This window comes from Centropristis striata, chromosome 11 (assembly GCF_030273125.1).
Source record: "Centropristis striata isolate RG_2023a ecotype Rhode Island chromosome 11, C.striata_1.0, whole genome shotgun sequence".
NCBI classification, from domain to species: Eukaryota; Metazoa; Chordata; class Actinopteri; order Perciformes; family Serranidae; genus Centropristis; species Centropristis striata.
Genome location: NC_081527.1, coordinates 34,909,064 through 34,927,036, shown reverse-complemented (window position 1 = coordinate 34,927,036; position 17,973 = coordinate 34,909,064). Strand labels below are relative to the sequence as shown.

Here is a 17,973-nt window from a genome sequence, read left to right as displayed (position 1 = left end):
CTGGAAAAGAAACACACACCCATAAAAACTAAAGAACATATTGGTTAGCTTCCAGTTTTACATATCGTCATGTTCGAGAATTTTTAAGTACCAGATGTTCTCTCATAATCTGCACCCACTTCCTGCCAGCAATCCTGCAGTAAAAATGTTTTAAATAATGACAGGAAAAAACCCCCACAAAAAAAACATGTTGCATGAAAAACACAATATTTAAATTCCTTCCGAAAGAAGAGATGTAAAAATGTATAATAGAAATAATGCATTTGTCACTAAGCAACCATACAATTCTTGCCTTCAAATGAACTTGCCTTTTGTCAACTGAACAATCTCCATTTTAATGAATCAACACAGTATAACATATATCTTTCTAGGATGCTTCAGAAAAATTTGAATCTTTAAGTGTAGTTCACATGTTAAAAAGCTGAACTTGTATTTAGAGTGAGGCTGCAGGCAAAAATGTTTTTTAACCCTCCCGTAAGGTTTGTTTTTTCAAGAACAGCAACAACCCGGGGCATGTTTAATTATCCAAAAGTGTCAGAAACTAAAAAAATCCCAATAAACATGTTTATATTTCATAATTAACTCCATTACTAACCATTTCAATCCATATTTAGTGCAATGGTGTTCTTTACCTCTCACAGTTTGTGGTTTAATGAGGATAATTCTCTAGTTTTTCATTTAAAAAATTGCATGTTAAAACTTTTTTTATGTACATTGGAAAGACCTACATATCAAATACTGTGGTTTTACATGACATTTATTTTTATTTTACATTTTCAATTTTTTTCTTTTTATGAAAAATACTTTAAACTATTTATTTATTTATTTATTATTTTTTTAAACTTTGAAATTGGTCAATTTGACTCGCTACATAACAGGAGGGTTAATGCACTGATCATTTTTAGAGATTTTGGGCTACATGTCTTGTTTCAGACTAGTGGAAAGACTCACATTCAAAATACACATTTAGGAGTTTATTTTACAACAATTTGTTAATTTGCTTCTCTTAAATTAACCAAAAGTTAACATTAGATAATATCTCATTTATGTACATGGTCACTGATAAAGTTGGAATAATTTTTTTTAAACTCTTTCCATGAAATGATTGTGACAATGTGATTTATTGTTTTATTATAGTGTATATCTTCTCAAAACTTTATTAATCAATCTCTTCCAACAATGAAAATGAAATCACAATAAACAGAGGATTGTGTCTGAAAACATAATTATTAAAATTTTATAGGCGACCATGTATTTAAATATAACATTTCAGAAAGCTTAGAAAATAAATGCAATTAATCATCTGGGGAAGTTTCATGATGATATCTATTAGTTAAAATATTTGACCCTAAAACGTATGGAATTTTTACAATATTGAAATATTTATTTAAAAGCCATTTTCTCCTTTTTTTTTCTCAGTCTCTAAGCCAGAACTCTCCACTTCCTGAGCATGTACATACATCAAACTTCCCTGTTCCATTCCTATTTATATTTTAAAGTTGTTTTTTTACAATGTAGTTTGTTCATAGGTCAATCAAAGCCTGACTTATAGAACATTCCAAGACATGGTGAAAATTAATATTTCAGATAAAATATCTGTTGACAGTGTTCTCTGATTCATGGAGTGATAAAAAGAAATATCCAAATTTCCCTCCGCCTTTGAAACAAGAATTCAGATATCTGCTCTGGAAATTCGGCAAATTGACAAATATTTATTAAGATAATGCTTCGTTCATATATTTAAAGATTAAAGTTTAGAAGCCTTGTGATACAAAAATGATTGTCTTGATGTTAGCTATCAACTGGGGAAGTTTAAGGGAGATATATTTTTGTTAAAATGTTTTTTAAAAATACGGCTAATAGAGAATTCATATTGGCATTTGGCCACTATTACAAAGAAGAAGAAGAGTGTGATGTATGTCAAGTATCTTTGAAAGTGTCATGCACATCAAATATGTGACAAATTGAATCCAGTAAATAGTGTGAATGGGGAAAAAAGTGAATAATCAACTTTTATCACAGAGAACACTTTGCCATTTTGGAATTATTCATGGAGAAATGTATTAAATATAAATGGCTCCTTTATGCTTGCTTTCTCAAAGATAAACTTCATAAAACTTCCTTCATTTGCTCCATCTTTGATCATCACCGTCTTATCGGTCTGTGAAACAAAAACCTGCTGCGAGTTGTGCATCCTCGCTCAAGTATGGCTAATCACAGATGTATTATAAAGATCCTGACCCCTATTATGCTCATAATTCCTCCAGCAGCTACAGGCCAGTGATTGATTCAGTTCATCACACACTGAACATTGTCCATATTAGAGGAGCTGCATGACTGATCATTGTACTCACTGGCTGCTAGCCAGCGATGATAGAACCAATTATACCTGCAACCCAGCCAATGGCCCTCCTTAACCTGTGAAAATGATGATCTGGTGCTAATGAAGTGAGTGAATTACAAATGCCATCTGCTGCTGCCTCACCACCACTTATCACTCATAAGCTGTAGTTTTCAAGGGCATTGTATTAAAAAAAAAATAGATGAATATTCACATAGCCAATTATAGATCAGGACTAATGTATAGGAATGCTTTAATTAAACTCGAGTGGAGAATTTATACATTTAGCATCATTCTGTGCCTTAATCTTCACCTTGATCCTCTCATTTGTTTTGAAAATGGTTTGAAGGTGGAGAGAAAAGTTACTCAGAAGTAAAACTTTAGTTTGAGCCAGACATAAATCTGCATTTCTATTAAAGTTAGTAACAAGATAAAGAGCCGAGGTCTGGTGTGACTGTGATGTCTGTGCATGGAAGTGATTTGAGCTAAATTAAAACAATAATAAAGCTAACATACTGATGTTAAGATATGATGTTTACCATGTTTACCATCTTAGTTCAGTGTGTTAGCATTTGCTTAGGGGATATGACTGTCATTAACTTGCATTGTAGCGAAATCCGTGTCAGTTTCACGGAAATTTGAGTGATTCCGTGGCTATTCCACGGATTTTGAGTTAAGCGAATCCGTGGCTATTTCACGGATTCCTGTGAGACCAGGTTGTAACAAAGATAACATTAAGACATGACTTTCTTTTTATACCTGTATTTAGTGTACACTGCTGGTCCTAACTTGCTTCTGTAATACATATGTGAACTTAGTATTATGACTTTTATGACAGCATTTAACAGGGTCAGATAAGCGATGCTAATAAGCCGTTCATGAATGTTTACTTCGTTTAGATGCTGATTTAACTCAATGAAGAGAATTTCATAAAAGAATTGAAGGTTTGCTCTTAGCTGCTGGTAAGCACCGCACACTCAGGGTCATCATATATCATGAGATTTTTAGCAAGAGGGTCGCAGGTTTGAATCTGGATTGCAGCTCACTTGTGTTCTCCGTGTGTCAGCGTAGGTTCTCTGGCTTCCTCCCACAGTCCAAAGACATGCAGTTCCATTAGAGAATTTAAATAGGCATGTGTTGTCTGTCTGCCCTGAGAATTCAGCTGCCATGCAAAGTAATGAAAGAGTACAACTACATACATTTTACCCCTGCACCAAATTTTCATGGTCCATGAGTTTCTGAGACAATTCAGTCAAAACGCCATATTGATGTTGGAAGAAGTCAGAGATTCACAAAAGTTAGCAGGGTTCATCCTCTGGGGCAGGGATTCCAAAAGTGTGGTACGTGGACCCCTGGGGGTGCGTGAGCTGCTGCTAGGGGGTGCGCGAGATGAAAAATGTAATGGCGGTCTGATAATGACACAATTACATTTTTTTCCCCCCACACAATAAAGACGTGTTATTAATTAATTAATAAATACAGGCTATTCAATTTTGTGTCATTTATTGTTCATTTTTGCATCTATTTTGGTCATTTTTGCTCTTATCTCTTATCTTATCTATTTTTTGGTTGTTTGGTAATTTTTACATGTATTTTTGGTCAATTTGTGTCTATTTTGATAATTTTGTGTCATCTTTGGTCATTTTTGCATCTATTTTTGGTTGTTTTTGATCTTTTAATGAAGCGTAGAAGAAGTTATCTTCTTGTTCTTGTATCATTTTTCCAGCCTGTGTTATGATGACGGGGGTTGTGTTCACTCCACCCTCATTTAAATTTGCTGCAATTTTTGTTCAACGCAGCTCAAAATATTATAACATTTTCCCAACTGATCTGCTTTCTGCCTCTGATCCTGAGCCTGTCATCATCCTCCACCTTTAATATGGCTATAGAAACTCTTATTGCATTTTGGTTTTCTTGAAGGTGTGGGGGATTGGGGGTACGTCAACCCAGTTGGGACATAGAAGGGGGTGCACGGCTGAAAAAGTTTGGTAACCGCTGCTCTGGGGAAAATGCACGTCTGGACAAAAGTTCATGACAATCCATCAAACACTTGTTGAGATATTTCAGTCTGGACAGACAGACAGACAGACTTGTTGCTAGCGAGACCAACAATGTTTTGAGGCTGGGGGGAAAAGTTAACTAAGTTTACTCAGGAAGAAACTTTCCAGTGCTGCTCCTTGTGTCATGCAAGGTTAATAAAAAAAGATTGAAGTTGTTTTGCAAGCAGTAAGTGAAAATAAAGTTTTGGTACCGAGCAGAAAAGGCCCACAGAAACACAGTGTGCATTTTTTCCCCCTTACTATGTGTGAAAATGAAAGCCACAACACCCAGACTGGCTGCTTTTCTTCTTCTTTTTTTTTTTTTTGGAGGAACAGGTTTTATTTCAAAAACTGCTATCATCCATAGCTGTACAACAGATGCAATGAATACAAATGATCCATAATAGCCACATTTTTAACATGCTGATAGTAAAAAATAGTCATCTTTTGTTAACCATAAACAGAATGTAAACATAATTCAAAATGCATTATATCATGTGTAACAAACAACACAGACCGTGTGAATAAATTACATACCGTGTACATTTCAACAAAATGTACGAATAAAGCAAAATCACATAATTATCAAGTGTTACATTCATATTTAGCTCTCTGCCAGTGTCGTGGCTCGTCACAGTTTTCAACGCACAGAAACAGAACAGACTTCACAACAAAAGAGGGCGTTTGATGGTTCATCTGATTGACCACGTAACCGTATTTATATGCACAATACAGACCAAAATATATTAAGCACACAATATATTGTCCTTATTTTTCAGAAAGGCGATCAGCTTGAAGAGAAAATATTGATTGCTCTCTGCAGTTGATCTTGCAGTAGCCTGGAGAATATTCATAACCAGCATTTTGATAAAGTACACATCAGGAGTGTCATGTTTCTAATGAGGCAAACAAGCAAAAAAATAAGTTTGAAAAACTCTTCCTCTGCCGACAGCCACTCCCGTCTTCGCTTTCCTTTAAATTCAAAGACACCTTCTTGATCAAGAAGGTTTTGCTGGTATCTGTTCTCCCAGCTTCTTGTTCTGGAGGCTTCCTTTTCCCTCCAACTTGAAAAAAGATGAAGAAAAAAAAAACCAAGACAGTAAAAATTAGTTATTTTTGCAGAAAAGGTGGTTTCCATTACAAGGTGCTTCATCTGCATAATTTCCCTGTGAGGTGAAAAAGACAGGGGCTGTGACATTAAAATAAACAAATGCTTCTGATATTACCTGCAAACACTGAGATATCCACCTGAGGACAAACAGTTCATTATGCCATCATCTTAATGATCCATCATGTTCAGAGCGGCTGAAAAAGATTTCCGTTATCGGGCACTTGAGGACAGAAGGGAGGAAATGCCAGCCAAGAGGCAAATTAAATCTCAAAGCTATTTGTTCATACAAAGAAAATCAGGGGATTTAAATGTCATCTGATGGAAAGTGCAGATGAGACGGAGTCGTATCTCTGCGGCTGCTCCGACAGTCATCACAGATAACTGCAGAGAAGCTGCCGTTTCCTCACGCTCCCAGACGGAGAGGAGGACAGCACATTAGCAGACGTGATGAGTAGCGGCTCTCACTCTGCTTAAAAGTGGAAAAATAAGCTGCTGATCTATTGAGGAGCTGTTGCTGCTGACTATGAAGTGTAAAAAGAGATACTGTGCACATGAAATGACAGTTTGTTTACATATAAATAAAGATTAAATACTGACCTCACTCAGTTGTCAATGTCCGATATGTGGTTTTCTATCTGCAATCAAAGGAAAAAAACATAAAGACATCAGTGAAATTGATTTATTGCTTTATTTTTTTCCAAAATTTCCTCAAGAAAATATAATGCAGGGTTATGTAAGTTTTTGTGTTGTTTTGAATTAAGTGTGTGTGTGTGTGTGTGTGTGTGTGTGTGTGTGTGTGCGAGGCAGGAAGAAAAAAAAGTTGGGGATAAATAAAGGGCAAGTGAAGGGAATGGTAGCAAATAATGAGAAATAATAATAAAATTAATAATAATTAAGTAAAATTCAGTTATCTTATTTGACTTGTTTGATTTGTCTTCTTGTAAATTCTGTGGATTCACGCAGTGTACTCTTACTTTGAAAGCTGCATGCGTTTAGCAACAAGAAGGAATAGTAGCTTTTTGTGAATAACACAACTTTAATTGTTTGCTAATGTTAGCTCGCGACTAACGAACGGCATAATGCAACAGTGTGTTTGGACAGTTTGGATCTCTGATGGACCGGACAGGTTGAAAGGATTTAGTTTGGCATGCACACATGCAGACGCACACGGAGAGATGATGTGGGGACGGGACTGATACAGACAGGTAGGCACAGCAGCTTGTTATATTCAGTGTGTGTGTGTGTGTGTGTGTGTGCAAGTGTGTGAATGTGCGCGGCATGTCTCAGAGGAGGACGGAGAAGTGAGGGTTGGGTTTTAACTGATGGGTGACTGACACTCTGCTGAGCAGATACACAACGCATAATAACTTTATATTATGAATAGTGTAGATAAACTTTCAGTAGCTTTCAGTTAGCACAGCACATGAGACTCTGGCGGGGTAAATGGGAAACCCTTACGCCACTATGTCAAGAAGTAGGAATGTTGCCAATATCATGATATGCATTTGGTTTTTTTACTCATAAAAAATTATACCGGTATAATCGTGAACGATACAATATGGCACAAACCTAGTTCATTTGTGAAGATTATCTTGCTGAACAGAAGCGTCAGCATCAGAAACATATATCTGCCACAGAGTTTATTTTCTGCAGTGAAACTCCCATAGGCCAATTCTCAATAGACCTCATGGTGGCGCTAACTTCTGGGTAATTTTTTGTTTGCTTTCTATATATTCACTGTACAGAAATTAAAGTGGTATCAATTTTCTCACTTAACTTTCTGCCAAGCATATTTCCCAAAATGTTGAACTTCTTTTAACCGCTGAAATGAAAAACATTTTTTAATAGCATTTTTTTACAGATATTTTTTTGGCCATAGGACAGAGTGAAGGGGGAGACAGAGGGGAAGACATGCGGGAAAGGGCTCCGAGTCGGATTCGAACCCGGGCCGCCCGCTCTACCAGGTGTGCCACCGGGAACGCCCAATAACATTTTTTGTTAAATGAACACATGCAGAAGAAGTACAGCTAATGCAATAAAAACACATACCGAGCAACTCACATTGTAGACACACACACACACACACACACACGTATATATATACTATCATTTACTTCACAGCAGCAGAACTCACTCACTCCTTATCGAGGCTGTAAATGTCTTCTTGACCTGCTCACCATATCGCTGGTGCCTTCATCTTCAAAATCGTCTTCGCCGCCGTCCGTCATCTCCCCCGCCTCCACCTCTGCCGCCCCCTCCGCCTCCTCTCCGCCAGAGTGGTCTACTGCGTCTCCATGGAGACACTCACACACCTCCTCCTGTTTCCTCTGCATGTCTGGGAGAAGAAAGAAAAAAAAAGAGAGAGAGACTGGCGGTTAACATCACAGCATAATAGATTTATTGAACTGATATTTTTGCTAACAGAACAATTTTTCTCTGAGACGAGTCACTCTGTAGAGCTTTAATATTTGACGCGTGACTTTCATTTCCACATGTTTATTTGCAGACACATCCCCCCCTCCCGCCTGTCTCATCTCACCACCGTCAGAGCGATGTTGCCTCTCAATCTTCTCCAGCCTTCCCAGCAGTGAGTCGATCTTGGTCTTGATTTGTGACAGCTCCTTCTTGATTGTGAGGAGCTGGTCTGTCTTCACTGCGAGCATACATTAATAAAGTTAAAAATTAATGTGGTGTTTGACAGGGAGACAGACATGGCTGCAGAGGCTCCTGCACTGCTCAGACACGTCTCAGCCACCAAGTTAGTTGCCAGAAATGTGGCTGAGGCCGCACTGATAAAATATATGTAACTGTCTTGCAGTCAGAATACAGATTAGGATTGAGGATACTGATACGTTTATGTGGGAGTATGAGCAGTGCAAAGCTAAACAACTAAAGGAAATTATTGTTTCATACAATCTGCATATTATTTTCACAGTTTTGCCACCATTCCTACTCAGGTTGTCATGAAACCAGGCGTTTTAACCAAGGTTATTATAGTTAATGAAAACTAACAAAATAACGAAAACTAAAATTAAAAAAACATTTTCGTTAACTGAAATAAAAATAAAAACAAGAGTTTTTTAAAAAACGATAACTAACTGAAACTGTATTGTGTGGTTACAAAACTAACGAAAACTAACTAACATTATAGTGAAAATGTCCTTAGTTTTCGTCTTTGTCAATTTTTTTCATACATAATTCAGTGTTTCTATTTCAGCATGCAGGAACACATGGTAAATATGTTTACTGAGACTGGGATGTTTACACTTCAACCCAAATACAAAACACCCCGAACTGTAAGAGTTAATAACCTTATTGGGGCTGAGATGATAAACCAAAGGAAATTAAGGCACATACCCATTACAAAAAAACTAAAACTAACACTAAAACTAATAAAAACTAAACTAAAACTAAGCATTTTCAAAAAATAAAAACTAAACTAAAACTAGCAAACTCACTCTAGAAACTAACTAAAACTAACTGAATTTGAAAACAAAAATTCACAACGAAATTAAAACTAAAACTAATGAAAAATCCAAAACTATTATAACCTTGGTTTTAACAACACTAATACAAAAAATCCCCCAAACACTTGATACCTCTTTTGATTTTATGTTAAAAGGAAAAAGTCCCAGGCACACAAAATTAGAATTCTAGTTTTGTCATGGCTAACTCTAGCTAGCTATTTGTGTTCTCATCAACTAATTTCTCTGCACACTTTGAAGATTCACATGAGAAAAGCTGGATGGAAACACCAAAATTTGATAAAACTTTATAAAAGTTTTTAGGCTCAATTAAGGTGGTTTTTGCCTTTTACTAAAAATAGTTATTGCGATTTACGGGAGAATAAGACGTAGCGAAAACTGCTCTGCCGGAAAACCCAAAAGAAGACGAAGAAATTGTTTCCCCTGTCTGTGTCTTCTGACAGACTTCTCTCCATTTTCCAATCCAAAGCGAATTTGAAGCAAATTTTTCAAATGTTGCATTGAAGGAAATGCAATTGAGGGACGTTTCCATCAACTTAATTTAGAACGAATAAACATAAATGTATAAAGCTGCATAAGTGTACTTTCGTCAGAAGATGGCAGTGTAATGTATCGCTGTAAAATAAAGCCTGATTTCCACCGGGCGCGTTACTGCAGCGTAACATCAGCGTCGCGTATGACGTTGCAAATAGGTAACACTCTAATCAATGAGAGCATTTCCACCAGGCGCGTAGCGTAACGTTACTGCAGCGTCGCGTCAGCGTCTCTACGCGAGCATTAGGTAGGACTTCTATTTCTCCGGGAGACGCTGCCAACTCGCGTGAATCTCAACAGAGCAGATCGCACCAGACAGGAAGTCCGACTCAGATTCAGCGTAAAACACTTCCGCCCCTTTCAAAATAAAACACAATACGCAGTTCATGCAGCCTAAAACTACTTCACATCAACGTTATGTTATGACCGGGGCACCAGATCGGCAATCAATCAATCAAAGGGTCTCAGAGGATCGGCGACACGGAAGACAAGAGACTGATTGTTGAAGTGGAACATCATACAATCATTTATGACATAACATATTGTTTTTATAAGGAAAGATGGTCAGATCAACATATCTTTCACCTCAGAAAAGCAAAGTAAGTTGGTTTTTGTTGTTGTTGTTTACTTTATACACACAGTTTATCCATAGACTGTATAAATAGAGTTTAAAGTTTATCACGGGAGCTTGCGGTCTCCCGTATACGGCCGGCTCGCTAAACTGACGTGCTGCTGCAGTAACGCGTCCGGTGTGAATTGACAAGACGCAGCAAAAACGCTGTGGAGACGTGCTGCTGCAGTAACGCGTCCGGTGGAAATCCCCAGTAATCCGTTAGTAAACAATAGAAGAAGTAGAGAATTCCAGAAGAGAAAAAAACAACAAAAAAAAAAAAGGTTGCTAATCGGACAACTTTGGCCACTGATGAGAGTAAAATAGAGAGAAGACGCTGACAGTGGAAACAATTCCTTCTTCTTTTGTGTTGATCACAAACAGTTGGTCAGTCATGTGAGTTAAATGTTTGTTACATCAGAACTTATTTGGTAAAAAGTGTTTCCATCTCCCGTTAAACGTATTAACTATTTTTTCGTAAAACACAAAAACCACCTCAATCGAGCGTAAAAACTTTTATGCGCATTTTCAAAAATTGGATGAAATTTTGGTGTTTCCATCAAGCTTTTCTCATGCAAATCTTAAAAATGTGCATAGAAATTTGTTAATGGAAACACCACTCATGTCTATGGTTAGTCTATGGTCGGCCCTAGTTAATTCTTATAATAATAATAATAATACTAATACATTTAATTTATAAGCGCCTTTCTAACACTCTGGACTCTGTACAATAGTTTAAACAAGACAAAACAGAATGACAACAAGACACAAGAAATAAAACAAAACAAACAAAGTGCGGTGCGGTTTCAGAAAATAATAAAACAATAATAAAACAAAGAAAAAAAAAAAAGTGGAGTGCAATCATATGGAGTAAGCTAATTGAATAACAGATATGACGGCCAAACTTCTCAAAATAAGACCCATGTTGGGATTTTCTTTTCAACAGAGCAGGAAAAAATGAGTTACAGGAATAAGAAGGGGACAAAGAGCACATACGTTTATGGACTGTGATGGAAGAGCCGACATTGAGCGCTCGGGAGGAGGAAGAGGAGGAGGAGGAGGAAGAACAGGCCCTGACTGGAAAGGAGGATTTGGCTCTGCGTGTGGACGGGACGACTAGCCGCGAGCGTTTGATGGGGATGACAGCACGGGTCGGGGGCACGACGCGACCATGGTACTCAAAGAGTCTGAAAAATAAAGTAGCAGCAGTTTCAGCAACAATAGAAATGTTACAAAAGGTATTACAGTGCAGAAAAACAGCAGGGAGAGGTGCTTGGGTGTATTATGGGCTCTGAACAGCAAAGTGTGTCATCACGCTGGTGTCTTTTTTTTGCAGGAGTCTCTCCTGCGGTCTCTAGATGCACTCACAGACACACTGCAAAAGATGTCTGAATGATAGAGGTACATATTGAACAATGCCACGGACATTCAATAAAGCCCTCTTCCCTGTTGCTTACGACGCATCAAATTGCCAAAATAGCAATAAAGACTCAAAACTGAAGGATTCGACTCTCAGGGATATTGCAAAGTAGAGGAAGTAAACAAACCGATGCAAATGTCAGTAAGAAAGATACTGCCTCTGCATCTCCAGCGCAAATGACCAGCCGGGGGACTATCTGACATTCAGTACTCGTCTATGCGGATAAAAGCATCATTAGTAAGCCCAACGGAGAGGAATAAAGACCTCCCCAATATGACATTCATTATGCCTATGATAATGTAGTTACTTTGCCTCTGATAGAAATGGGGCTATTCTGCTCAAAACTCATCTTTATCTAAATAGCTGACTCTGAAGCTGGGAGAGAGGAGGGAGAACACTGAAGGGCAAATCAGGAGAAAAAGGCTTTGAAAAAAACAACAGAGAGAGTTAAGGAGGGCAAAGTTCAGCCTGACTATGCTGTTACTTTCAGCTAGAATATTAATATTACTATTTTACATACCTGCTGTAAAAGTCGTCTCTGTAGTAGTCATAGTCAAACTCATAGCCACTGTGAAGAGAAGAGTTTTGTGATATTACAAATCAATGTATTGGCATGAACTTTAAATATAAAGCAGCCAACAGCTGATTAGTTTAGTATAGACTGAAAACGGGGAAACAGCAGAGCATCATCTCTACGCAGTTTTTATGCAAATTTATGCAAGTATATAAGACATGATTCAACATATTTCAGTCATTTATGAGATTTAGAGGTACTGGTAGGTAGGGCTGGGAGATATATCGATATAAAACATATATCAATATATTTTTAAATGTGATATGCAATTAGACCATATTGCATACATCGATATAGTTCGATTTTTTTTCTTTTATATATAAATGCTGCGCCTACTAGTGTTTGTCATATTTAGTTCTTTTGTAATGTTCGTTATTATTTTCTCATATAAATATATTTATTTCAGAAAAAGATTGGCCTATTTTATTTCATAGGCTATTTTTACTTAAGATATTTTTTTAATGTAAATGTGCACTTTATGGAGTTTTGATTTTTTTTTAAAAAGGTACTCCTGTTGTTATACAGTATTTATGTTCACTTAAATAAACAGTATCAAGAAAACTACTTGTGACATGTCATATTTGACTTTGACTGAACATTTGCTCTCACTTTGTCAAAATATCGGGATATATATCGTATATCGAAATTAGGCCTAAATATATCGGGATGTGACTTTTGGTCCATATCGCCCAGCCCTACTAGTAGATGGATTAACCCAACTGTCTTATCTCATATTTACTGTACAGTAAAATGGTATTAATGATTACATCTAACTCTAAGCCCAGAAGTGAATAAGCTTATTTCCCATAATTCTTTTATAAGCCCCATGAACAGCTATTTTATATTTTTTATAGCCTGTAAAAAAGTCAGCCATTTCACTCCTTGTGCCCTGTTTTTCTTTCCTTCCAACACGACACTAAAATGTCAAGAATGAGCGAATGTGTAATAACAGCAGACACTGATAGCACAGTTAGGGAATTGGCTGTTCCTCCAGAAGTACCCGGCCAGACAGCAGAATATAAGTACGGTGGGAAAACTAGGTCAGCAAAGCAATATCCGACTGATACAGTGAAATAAGACAGATATGTTTCACACAGACCTGTAGAGGGACGACAGAGGCCTCTTGGAGCCCATCTTAGGCCTGTATGGTTTTGGCTCTCCTGCCATGTTGATATCTGCAGACAAAAATGAAAACCGATGTCATGATGTGATATGAATCAAAATAAACAGGACACATTATGAATACCTGTAATGAAAGGCTGCAGCTACAATGAAATCCAGTGTGAAATATGGAGGAAGAATGAATGTTTACACCTGCATTGTTTTCTGTTTTGGGACAATATTACTGCATATTTTCTTGTGCTGTAATGACAGATAATCAATTACATTTTTTTTTTTTTTTACAAAACATTCAATGTAAAAAAAAAATGCGGTTTAGGCTGATTTAGATTTTTTTCAATGTAATTATTCTTTATTTAAATGGTCAGCAATTGACTGATACTGAACATATAGTACTGATGTCTATTTAGCAATTTGTAATTATACATTTTTATTTTCTCAATGTATTTCTAAAATTGGTTGACTGTAATAAATAATACAAATTGGTGCCCGACCTACATAAAAATGTTTCCAAATTCACACCATTTATTATAGCCAGAAACTGTTGGCAATAACCAAATCTAAACCCTAAATAAGATATTTCATGAAAGAATGTCCTTCTACAAATCTCTTTTTTTTTTTTTTTTTTTAAGATTATTTTTGCATTTTTGCTTTTTATTGAAAGTGATAGATAGAAAGGGGGAGACAGAGGGGAGGACATGCGGCAAAGGGACCTCAGGCCGGATTCGAACCCGGCTCCGCCGCAGGAAGGACTCAGCCTTAGTGGTACGTGCTCTACCAGTTTGAGCCACCGGGACGCCCCGACAAGTCTCATTTTTAAGAAACAAATCGTTTGTACTAACCAGATCTGCAAAAAATCTTAAATTTTCCATTCCACAACGCAACTGGGAAGTCACCTAAAGACTTGGCTGAGACCAACTGTCACATCACAAGAATTCAGAGAAACCTTGACTGAACTGCAGGCTGTTTGCACAGAGCAGAGAGGAGAGGACAAGAGAGGTTGTAAAAATGTAAATAATTCAATATGTACAACCCCCATTTTTTACAATGATGTGGGCACTTGAAAAATGAATCTATAGATTCCATTTTAGTCACATTTAAACAAAAATAATTATCAAGGAAATTCAACTTGTGTTTGTTCTTTTTAAATCATTAATTACATTATTATACATGAGTTCTCCATACTTCTATCCATGGATGAGTTGTTTCCACAGACGTGCAGGACTTAAATACTGCAGTGAAAACAAAGGCCACAATGAGCAAAAACACCCTGAAAAAGCAATTGAATATTTTGATTTATTGATCAGATAAAACAAGTCATTTGAAAACAAAACCTCAGGCGCAGGGAACTTTCTGGACATTTTTCACTATTTTCTGTCATATTAAAGACAAAATGATGAATTGGTTGATTGAGAAAATCATAAATAAATCAGAGATAATGAATTTAATTGCTAGTTACAGCCGAATATACATTTGTATTATTTATATTGTTTGTAATGTAATCAGAGGCTCAGTGTGATCATGTAATCAAAGTCTCCAATTAATATAATCTGAATTCAGATATTAAAAACAATCTTTTACAGCCTGGCCACCACACAACAGACTCCATAGACCAACATGTATTCCTCCATTCTGAAGAAAAAAGATTACAGGTAGAGCTTTCTCTTTAAATACAAAAAGTGACAAAAAAACCCCCACACAGAGCAACTTTCAGTATCCGACTTTGGGTAAGCAGTGAATCCACTAATTACAGGATCTACTTTTGAGAAGAAAAACAGTGCAAGGTAAGAAAAGTGTTGCTGACAAACGCCTGAGGGCTGATTCCAGCTGAACCACTTCTCTGACACGGACACGTCGACAGATTTCATTCTCACCGTCTTCTAAACACCTCTCGGGTAACCTCACACATCTTTCCCCTCCATTTGAAAAAAAATGGATTTCATGTGTGAAACTTTTGCAACATTTCTTTACACGGGGCTGCGTGAAGCCCTGCAGACTAAGAGTCAAGGTGCCTTATAAACAATGCAAGAAGAGGCAGCATTTTTATTTCACTTTTATGTTACCTGACTATAAATATTTAATGGAAACAACTGTGATGCAACACACAAAAGCATATTATGCTAATCGTACCCACAACTGTTTCTCAAAATGCATCAACAACTTTTAAGTCCAAAATGATGATGATGAACACTAAGTGTAAAATACTTAGGTTCTAAATGTGACTTTGAACATTAAAATAACATGGAACAAATATTTGCTATGTGAAGATATAGAGGAGTAATGGCGTCCTGAGCAAACACTAAAGTCACACTCCTCATTTGTTTTGGTCAGGTAATCTGGTGGCATCCAATGGTAGCGTAAAGGTTTCACAGGTTCATAAATTGGAAGCCCAAGAGTAAACACAACTGTAGAAAAAGAGACTGATCTCTCAATGCAAGCTTTTTATTTAGGTCACAGTAGGGCTGGGCGATATGGCCCTAAAAGAATATCACGATATTTCAGGCTATTTTTGCGATAACGATATTCTTGACGATATTACGAAACACTTAAAAAGATATAGAAAATATGTTTTTTTTTTAGTCTGTATAAATAAATTCATATCTAAAATGTAGTGTGAGTTTTGACAGTATTCTTGTAAGTTCTGTGGTGGATTCTGTTAACACACTGTGCTCTTATTTTGAAAGCTGCATGTGTTTAGCAACGGAGAGTAAGTAGCTTTTTGTGATTAAAACAACTTTAATTGTTAGCTAATGTTAGCTCGTGGCTAACGAAAGGCATAATGCAGCAGTGTGTGTGGAGGGCAGCTCGGTATATTCAGTTGTGTAAGTGTCAACCTTACGCCACTACATCAAGAAGTAGGAATGTTGCCAATATCATGATATGCATTTTTTTTAACCATAAAAAAAATATACCGATATTATCGTGAACGATACGATATGGCACACCCCTAGGTCACAGGTAAAGTTATACAGCGCTGGACTTGCAGGACCAAGTCAGAATGAGCCCCGATCTCTGTAATAATTCACATTTCATCTTCTACAGAAGTTGGATTTACACGCAACCGAGTTCTATTGGCCAGTTACCAATGATGTGGACAGGCCAACAGCTGTCCAAGTCTCGTTCGAAGATTGTGATACACAGTGTGTGTGTGTGTGTGTGTGTGTGTTGTCCTACAGGCACATATCTATAAGTTACAAAGCCTAAACAAGATATAATACAGCTTGCAGTCACACCTTTCTTCTGTGGGAACATATAAAACAGTAGAAATGTTTAAAAAATTAACTGTTTAACAATCAGAATTTCAACCTATTAATACTGTCAGTTAAAAAATATTATTACATTACCTTCTTAAAAAGTAAATACAACTCAACATGTGAGACCTTTACGCCTTATATAAAGCTTTAAAACCCAACATGGTAAATATGAAGTCACAGCACCAAACAATCCTCATTAAAACAGGGTTGGAAATGGTGATTCATGGCTAAATGTTTAAGCTTTTTGATGCAATAGAAATCAATATTATTCACTATGATATAAAAGCTCTTTATACTCCTATAAATGAATAAAAACACCGGCATTCATCCTGATGCAGTCTATTAAGCACCGAATCATTAAAGGAGTAAACCTGTTCAGTGATGATACTGTACAGACTGTACTGCTGTGACCTTATTCAGAAGTATAAAACTGTGTTAAAACCTAACTTTTTTTCCCCCTTTATGCATTTCGTTAATGGAGCAATAATGTAGTTCAGACTAACAGCTGAAGATGAACTGGAAAACAGTGCTGTAACACAGAGCCTTTCAGAGAGTGGAGGAGGAGGTAGAGAACAGTGTTACAACTAGAATTACTAGAATTATCACTGTTGTTTGCCTCTGCAAACCAGCAAAGATGCAGTTTAGAGCCATGTCTGTCCACAATCATGTAGCCATGACAGCAGACAGTGCTTCAAGTTGGGATGTTGCTGCAAAGAAGCTTCAAATTCTATTTTCTTTTTTTTTTTAGAATTTTATTTGATTAATTTCTGTGGGTCATCATATTAGGTACCAGGAAGGACATAAGAACAAAATAAATAAATAAATAAAACAAATAGCAGTTTCAGAATTTCATCAATATCAGTTTCATAGTATTTCATCAAAATCAAAGTTACTTCAGAATTTATCTGTCTTATCATGTTCAATGCTTCCCTCAATACTAATAATTGGTTGTACCGACCCACGCTTACCAGCCCACCACCCCTGCCCCCCCCCCCCCCTAAAAACTGAATGCTCCACACACATCTTCAACCCGGCAGCACAGAAGATCTAAACAGTTTCATAGTGAGCACAAAAGATTAATGTCACCAACTCAGTATCCGACCCTCCTTCACTTCCTGAGTTATGACGTTGAATTACCACCAGAAAGGGGCTTTTGCAGAACATTATGATGTCACAGTGAAGCTGACCTTTGGATATAAAATGGCATCATTTCATCTTACTAGACACTGAAATGTGTATTTAGCTAATTTGCTATTCATAAAAAAATTGACATTTTGACATTTTATGTATGCAGGTATTAATTGGTGATGCTTAGCACATAAATGATTGAGTTTTGAGATTGAGTTTAAATACATTTCCTCAAGGCGTGACTGACAGATGGTCACAGTACAGTGACCTTTGACCTCCAAAGTACTTTTACTTAAGGGCTATTATTCACAAATGGCCAGGGCTTAAACAAATAACAGATTTGTAAATTAATATTATA

General features: G+C 36.8%; 1 protein-coding gene across 2 annotated transcripts in view; it reads right to left on the bottom strand.

Moving 5' to 3' along the window:
- Positions 1–4,678: 4,678 nt before the first annotated feature.
- LOC131980022 (RNA-binding Raly-like protein) overlaps positions 4,679–17,973 on the bottom strand; it is a 63,871-nt gene continuing 50,576 nt past the window's right edge. The window contains exons 3-9 of one of the 2 annotated variants that reach the window (XM_059344148.1): positions 13,214–13,289; positions 12,061–12,108; positions 11,117–11,307; positions 8,031–8,144; positions 7,669–7,826; positions 6,089–6,126; positions 4,679–5,546 (exon numbers count right to left, since the gene is read on the bottom strand). In XM_059344148.1, coding sequence (XP_059200131.1) covers positions 6,094–6,126; positions 7,669–7,826; positions 8,031–8,144; positions 11,117–11,307; positions 12,061–12,108; positions 13,214–13,289 — 620 coding nt within the window. In that variant the 3' untranslated portion in view covers positions 4,679–5,546; positions 6,089–6,093. The remainder of the gene's footprint in view (positions 5,547–6,088; positions 6,127–7,668; positions 7,827–8,030; positions 8,145–11,116; positions 11,308–12,060; positions 12,109–13,213; positions 13,290–17,973) is intronic. The other variant, XM_059344147.1, reaches the window with a different exon arrangement.